The 8,300-nt window shown below is 32.9% G+C and overlaps 1 protein-coding gene and 1 pseudogene across 6 annotated transcripts; one reads left to right on the top strand and one right to left on the bottom strand.

The window, feature by feature from the left end:
- LOC107605740 (leukocyte receptor cluster member 1 homolog) lies at positions 1,810-5,556 on the top strand. Of its 6 annotated transcripts, none has more exons than XR_002357954.1 (4): positions 1,810-2,801; positions 3,678-3,689; positions 4,004-4,067; positions 5,082-5,556. XR_002357954.1 is itself a non-coding variant. In XM_016307855.2 (3 exons), exons 1-2 carry the CDS (start codon positions 2,065-2,067, stop codon positions 3,682-3,684), a joined length of 744 nt encoding a protein of 247 aa, XP_016163341.1. In that variant the 5' UTR covers positions 1,810-2,064; the 3' UTR covers positions 3,685-3,689; positions 4,004-4,397. The 6 variants fall into 6 exon arrangements, 2 of the variants coding, with proteins under 2 accessions (XP_016163341.1, XP_016163264.1); XR_001612555.2 differs by having other exon boundaries at positions 1,814-2,801; positions 3,678-3,799; positions 5,082-5,523; XR_002357940.1 differs by lacking the exon at positions 5,082-5,556 and having other exon boundaries at positions 1,815-1,953; positions 1,987-2,801; positions 3,678-3,799; positions 4,004-4,397.
- The window catches only part of LOC107605967, a 4,613-nt pseudogene continuing 2,360 nt past the window's right edge, over positions 6,048-8,300 (bottom strand).

Consider the following 8,300-nt stretch of genomic DNA (forward strand, 5'->3'; position numbering starts at 1 on the left):
TACAAATAAATATAATTATTTATTGATCAGAAAATTAAAAAAAAATTTTACCCATTTAGAATGATCCAAATATTCAATGATGTGATTCTCAGATGTAGTAAAATTACGCACCATATTTTTCCAGCGTCCCTCAGTTGAACCTAAACTCTTTTCGAGTCTTTTTCTTCCTCAAACAACACAATATTTTAACCCCTAACCCTTTCTTTCAGTATTCACCACAATCTTCACTTACCCTCTCTTTAACTCTAACAACACAATGTTTCACTCTTTCTCAGCACATTGTTTTCCTTGCTTGCGTTTTGGCTTTAAAAACACCGGTTTCACCTTCCCAGTGGCGGAACTTAGTTCAGACAAGGAGGGGTCATGGCCCCCCAAACTTTTTATAAAAAACTTAGTAGTACTTTTTCAAAAGATAAAAAATAGTTCAATTAACTTAAATACTTTACTATGACTTAAAGTAGCTAATAAGTTCAATAAACAACACTCTCTTTATCTTTAAGTTCAAATATAAAATTTAGATATTTTTTATTTATTTAATTTAATTTTTTATATGATAAAAAATAATAGAATATTCAATAAGTATTAATATTATTGTATTTGTATAAATTGATAAAAAAATTTAATAAATATTATAAATTTTAATATTTGTCCTTCTAACTTCTTCTTTACATATTTTACAGGATATATATTCAAATTTTTTATATAAAATAATAATAAAAAATCAAAAAATTGATACATTTTTTAAGAGGAAGACTAATATTTAAGAAGAAAAACATATAACTTTTACAATATCAACACATATAGATAGTTCTTCTACTTTAATGAATCACGAAAAAGTGAGATATAACCTTCAAAAGTTCAAAAAGTTACATCTGATGACTTTAACTTTAACTTTTTAGAATGAGATCTTGAAAAACGGCTTTAAATTTGGCAATATCACCCAAACCAGAGAGATGAGATTAGACGAGCTTATCTTAAATGGGATCCATATCAAAAACATTTTGACAATTATTTTCTATCTGGCCCCCCCAAAATTTTGTTTCAAGTTCCGCCACTGCACCTTCCATTGTATCCACGTGTCATGCATGCAAGGCTGCAGGCTGTCAAACGCAACCTGCGACTTGCTTTCACGCTGGCCAAACGCAACCTGCGTTTTGTGATATCCCAGATTGGTCAAAGGATGCTCCTGTGTGCATGCAGGGAGTCACAGGTTTTGGATTCCCTTCCCTGCCAAACGCATCCTGCGTTTTGCAGCAAGTGACTAATGTGCGCAACTCTGCCATTTTCAGGTGCACTTAAAACGTAACTTGCGTTTTGTATGTTACTGAGTTTTGCAGATTCACATTTTTGGATTACACTCCATGCAACAATATATGAGAACAACACCATTTTTACTTCCATTCTTTAATTAATTTTTGATGTATCTGTATCTGTATAAAGGGAGTCACTTAGATAAAGATATCAAAAATATCTTTTTTTTAAGATGTTTTTTAAAAATTAAAATTTAACACATATAATCAATTAAATTATATTATTTTTTATTAAAAATTAGACTAGACAAATCAGTTTAGCAAAAAAATTAATAAATTAAATTTTGAACCGGTATAAATTAATATTTTTTTATAAAAAATTACTACATGTTTAAATAAAATTGGATTAAATTAAAAAATAAAAATCAAATAGTAATATAACATATTCCCTTTCGTAAGCTGTGAAATTGATATAATTCATAACGAGATAAGGAATAGAGGATAAAAATATAATTATTTACGTGCGCGTCTAAATTCATAAATTTTATGTTTATTTAAATCAGAAAATGAAAAATCCCAAGAACATGCCCTTACAGTATCGTCTTAGGGTTTTCAGAATTCCCAATTACACCCGCGGACACAACGTATTCGAAATTAAATTTACAACAAAGTATTGCAAATTTATTATCAATATCGTATCTCTCGCTGGGAAAATCGAAAGAGGCCTATCATCAAGCTCATAGTTCATCGATATTACAAATTTCACAGCCAATAATCTCCAACCTCAGCAAGCTGAATCGTTAAGCCACCGAAAATGGGAGGCCATGGTGGCCTCAACATTCTCCCGCAGAAGCGGTGGAACGTCTATAACTACGAGAACAGGGAAAAGGTCCGCCGCGACGAGGAGCAAGCCGCCAGAGACGAGCAGATCAAGCGCGACGAGGTCAGAAAGCGCGACGCCGAGTTCCGCCTCGAGCGCCTCCGCACCGCCAAGGGTTTGGCTCCTCTCGTTAAGGCCAAGGCAGAGGAAGAGAAGGAGGAGGAAGGAGAAGAAGAACCGGAATCGAAGAATTCGGATAACAACGGACACATTAACTTATTCGAGGGGATTAAGATTTTCGATCCTGTACGAGGAACCGAGAAGAGGAAGGAGTTGTTAGGGGAAAGGGAAGGGTGGAAGAAGGAGAAGAGGATGAAGAAAGAAGAAGGGAAGTCCTCGGGGGTGGCGGTGGGTCCCGAGGATGAGAAGTATAGGTTAGGGTATGGGGTAGCAGGGAAGGGTGTGAAGATGCCTTGGTATCTTGAGAAGCGTAATGGCGACGATGACAAGGGCGGTGGGGATGATAGTGACGGGGAAGTGAAGAATGAGAACAAGAAGAAGAAGAAGAATGCGAGGAAGACTTTGGAGGAGTTGAGGGAAGAGAGGTTGAAGAGGGAGAAGCGCGAGAAGGAGCGTGAGAGGGCGTTGATCGGGGAGAAGGGCCGCAGCAGCAGCAGCCATAGTGAGCGCCGCAGCGATAGAGATGTGTATGGGAACAAGAAGTTTAACAGGTGATCACATATTGACCATGTTTTTAATGTTATGCATTTGGCAATTTTGTTTGAAGCTCTTTTAAATGATAAATGCTCTTGGTATGTCTACTACGACAAGCTTAGAAATTCAATGCTGTGTGAAAAGTTGTTGATTCAGTAATCTTGTAACAGAAAAGAATAATGTAACGAATCAAAAATCAAAATTGGCTTGGTTTTCTTTCATCAAGTAATTTCTTAATTCTAAATGTCGAAATACAGTTAGGATCATATATTTCTAAAAGTTACAAAATTAGTAGAGATATATGCCCCCCATTCAAATTTTGTATCTGACCTGCAACTGTTTTCTTGCTTGATCGTGCACAAGGTTCTGACTTCTGGGGTCTCATTATTGTAAAACATAGTATCAATATGACATTGTCTATTTGAGTTTTTCAGGAAGTAATTCAGAATATGCCTGAGATCCTCAGTCCATCTTATTAACGTGGGTTTTTTTTTTCAATCTTTATTGCTGTTTCACTGGCCACTATTTGAATGGTGTCATTTTTTTCTAATATTAATTTATTGAATTGCTTCACATCTAAATATGATACTTAACATTAGAATTCATAATTTTAATTATTTTTTAACTTACCTTTGGACTTTTCCTTTCCAAAGTATATAGTCAGATATAATTGTAAAGGAATGTTGAGTGAATGTTATGTTTGCAAAAATGGACTACTGGCTGTATTTCTTTCTTTACATTTACATATAACAGTAGATTATGTTTGATACTGACCCCAGATGATGACAGGCCAAAAAGTGCACATCATACCTGATGTTATGAGATAACGATTTTATTGGTTATTCTGTTTCATTATTTTGTTTAATGAAAACCCATATTCTATTGTTTTACAGGCGATAATTTCAGTAAGTGACCCAGATTTCCTTATTGATGCGTCTTCCATGTCTTGTTGCACGGATCTCTGGATTTACTCTGCCGGATATGGCCTGTGGGATTTTGTTCTTTTTGTTCTAGGGTAATTCATTGCAAATTCACAAATCACATGCAGTTTCTTGCAACCCACATCAAAGCTCCCACTTTGCTAAATAGACCCTGTAAAATCACCTGTCAGAGAGATTGATCTGGCTTTAAAAATACCATTCTTCTGATGATTTGCTTTTATTATGTTCTGAAATCAATATAAAGTATGCTGATATTTTATCAATGTTAAATGCACTAGACTGGAGGATGCTGGATATGCAGTAGGGGCCCGAGTTCTAGAGCTGCTTTGCCACAGGGATAAGGTAAATCTGCTATCATAATTCTCTGCAAAATCTTAGTTAACTTATCTGATTAGGAACAATTATTTGACACTGGACGCTGACATATGGAAAGAGTCGATTCCTATCTTTGAAGGATTATTATGTCTATTGGCTAAAATGTCCATAGATAAAACTCATTTTATGCTGCATTCTGATCCTTGAGCTTTGTTGATGGAGTCTTCAGTCTTGTACTTGTAAGCAATTTGTTTCTATCAATATTTCTGACAGATTTGATTGCTTAAACTTGAAAGAAGAAAAGGACGTGTACTTGCGAATCTTTAAAATATATTGAGTTCTTGATGTTCATATACATATTAGATTCTTCTATTTGTGCATATTCTACTTGATTATGATCTGATATCTACTTCTAGTCTACGTTTAGTATATATAATGGGGATTGAGGAAGGGTTTGGTGCAAAGATTTTTGTTCCTAAAATATCCTTCTGAAAAACATTTTCTGCTATGTATAGAATTTGAACCCAAACTTCTTGGTTAGAATGTTAGATACTTACCATCTTGACTATTCTCAATTTTGTAACAATTTTACATATTTAATAATTAAAAAGATGGACGTGCCTATTAATACACTTGTTAATATAATGTGTTACTGACAAGATCAGTGACTCACTGACTCGAGATTATCAGTATTACAATTTGAAATCTTTGCATTAGTCTATATGAGTATTTGAAATCTTTGCACGAGTCTATATTAATAGAAGTACCCTTCCTATGTAATGCTTCTTTGCCACCATCACATTTGACACTACGATTTTGTTTGTCTTGTAACATTCTCTATATAGTGAGAGAATCTAGAGATAGTCATTATTTATTCAATACTGATTTGTCCTCGAGGAAGGTAGGTTTATTGGATCTATGCATTGTTTTGTTTGTATATATAGGCAATAGACAATTATTTGGGTTCGCTCATGAGCTGGGACATCATAGTTTTTCATGAGTTTAGGATGACTGAAATAGCAATAATTTCTGAAACTACAGAGAAATAGAAGGGAGACACGACTGTTAGGAATTCTCTCTTTTGTACACAGTACAGTGTGGAAAGTACTATTTGGAAAGGATAGTTCCTTTATCAACTTTTTCTTTTATACCCAATATCTGGAACAGTGAAAATATTGTGTAACACAATCTTTTAATGCAAAAATAAAAGAAAGCAGTGGACTCAAATTGCTTGTCTGTAAAGGGAAAAAGAAAGCAGAATCACGTTATATTTGTTGGTTTGGAGTTTCTAAAGCTTTTAGATGAAGCTTAGTTTCGATTATTGCCCTGTGTAGAAAGGATCTTCAAATTGCTTGAGCTTATGTGAAAAAGTGGGAAATAACATTTTGTTATTATTATTTTTAGTTTAGAGTTTGTTAAGTTTGTACCCGAGTTTTGATCATTAACTTGTATATGAAGAAACGACTGTAAAAAAAAAAAGACCTTGTATATGAAGAAAGGCTGATGATTAAAATAATGCAGTTGTGTTTGAAAAGAACCTCTGACTTTATACTACTAGAGAAATACTTTTATACTGGAAATTTCGAAAACCTTTCATACTAGACAATTAGACATGCATTTTGGACAAATATTTGTTTATTCGTAGAGCATGCTCTCTTTTATACGTTTCTTGATGAGCTTTACAAACATATAAATGTCCCATCTGGATTTGTCTTCAATGGAACAAAAGTAATAACAGGATCATCAACCTTATGGGGTTATGGTTCTCGATGAAAAAACATGATAAAAGCATAAAATTACAGTTCTATCCTTATTTCTTAAATGTCTATTCACACAATGAACATGAAACAAAATTACTTTTGTTAATATAAAAATTCTTAATTAGATACATTTAGAAAATTTAAAAAGATTGATTTTTAGTATTTGAAGTTTAAAAAGACTAAAAAAAACTTATTTTTGTTTTCACTCTTAAAAAGGTATGCATAATAAATGGCTAGGATATTGGAATAACAAAACAAAATATACATCTTATTTAAACTAAACCTTTTAATTATGTATAATGAATTATCATCATTCTTCTCTATAGTATAACAAAGAAGCCTTACATTTGGTCCCAACATGTAGTGTAGCCAAAGTGTTAGTTATTCATAGTATAACAAGTAATCATGTATGTAATTAACTAAAATATTTGATCCATAATACTTATTAGTTGTTCACAAATCAAATAACTTGAATATTGATGATGATTTTGAAGGTTTGTGACTTCCAAGCCAGTGTTGCATATGAACTCCAATTGCATCCAAGTAGATGCTACTCTTGCCATGGAAACCTACCACCTTACCCTCAGTTGTTGTTGAAGTGAAAAACTTGCCTACTTCCTCACCAAATGGACCAAACTTTCCTCTACTTGTGTATAATGTTAGTGACTTTATTATTACTGCTTGTTCATCAGCAGTAATTGGACCATAATAGCCAGATATGCAAGTTAATACTTCATGTGGGTACTCCAATTTTACCTATATGAGAGTAGGACTATGAATATTCAACAATAATCGAATACTTTTTAGTGCTAGCAATAGCATTCATGACTAAAAACAGAGAAATAATAATAAATTAATAATAGTAATAATCAGTATGAATAAATCATAGTGAAATGTGATGTTAACTAGAAAACCAAAATGCATACCCGATGCATGATATTGCCTCCATTACCACCATGCCTAACAGACCAAACAGATTGCTTGTTTCGATCATACTCAATTTGAATTGAGCAAATGCCTTCTGGTGCTTTTGTCAAATAAATTTGCTTAATTCCAGAAAACACCCCATCATCCCAAGGTCTTCCTCCATCCCCACCCCATGGACCTGGCCCACATGGTGCTGGTTCTTTTATCACACCATAAGGGATCTGTCAAAATGTATCATGGTTCTAAGAATCGGACCAAACCAAACTAACCGCTTTATATGAGTTAATCGGAAACAAGCTATAGATTAGTGCGATGCAGAGTAAAAATCAATTGTCAGCAATCAGTTGAACCGTTCAAGATTTAAAATAATAAACACAATTTAAAAAAAAAATTATATATTTTATACATAAATATATGAATTTATCATCTGATTCAACTCTAATTAAATTAAACATTTAAACTTGTAATTCTACTGGCCTTGCAGTATACATACCTCTTCAACAGGTGCTGATTTAGAATGTGACAATCTAGCTGGCAAGGGCAATTGAGGACTTTCCATTATTTCAGGAATGGTTGGTTCTCTTGGGATCATTGCCATGGAAGAAGGAGAAGGGGGTGCCTTCACTGGTGCCATTACTTTCCCTTCCATGACATGCACACCAAGAGCATCAAGAAACAAACCATTTCTACCATGGATTCCAACCACTTTCCCTTCTTTAATAAGCTTTGTTGTGAAATAAGTCCCATGTTCTTCTCCAAATGGTCCATACAACCTTTTATTTGTGTGAAAGGTTAGTGATTTTATTACCACAGGTCCCATGTACATCACAGATCCATAGTACCCAGATATATGTGTTAGGACTTCATATGGAAAATCAAAGAATATCTGCAAAATATTGCACACCATTTCGAATTCAATTAATCTTATTAGTTATATAGTTCGAGCCTCTCTATCTTCGGTTAAAAAAAATAAATAAATAGTAATAATAAACGAATACAATATCTATAAAAAATTGTGTTAATTTGACAAAATTACCAATAAATAATTCAGTTGATAGTTTTGTCAAACTACCTTAATATTTGATAGATATAAAATTAGTTTATGTATTTTATTATTAGAATTGACTGAATTAATTACGTTTAAATTAATGAAAATTTAATTTTTAAATAAAATATATTTCGAAATTTTATAACTTTGTTTATGGATTTTTTGAGAATTAATTTATCAATATTATCATATTTTGAAAACTAAATTAATGGTATAGTGAAATGTAAAACATACATTGCAAAACTCATAGTTAGTTTACCTTATCATTTTTGTATCCAGGGTCCATCATCAAATAAGTATCCACTACTACCACCCCAAGGACCATATGTTACTATACCTTCAACCATTGAAGGTGTCTTCTCCACTTGACCTACCTGAAGTCAAGAAAAATTTTTATTATTAGGTTCAAAGTTCAAAGAGTAAGAAACCATTCATGAATACAGTTCTATGATAGTAGTAATCTGAGATTCTACGCTGTGATTATGTTAACACAAAAATAGATAAAAATATTTCTATTTTAGATAA

The sequence above is a fragment of the Arachis ipaensis genome, chromosome B01, assembly GCF_000816755.2.
Source record: "Arachis ipaensis cultivar K30076 chromosome B01, Araip1.1, whole genome shotgun sequence".
Classification (NCBI taxonomy): domain Eukaryota; kingdom Viridiplantae; phylum Streptophyta; class Magnoliopsida; order Fabales; family Fabaceae; genus Arachis; species Arachis ipaensis.

Bases quoted from the DNA above. Each gene is read 5' to 3' on its own strand.
- LOC107605740 (XM_016307855.2), top strand. From the start codon at position 2,065: ATGGGAGGCCATGGTGGCCTCAACATTCTCCCGCAGAAGCGGTGGAAC.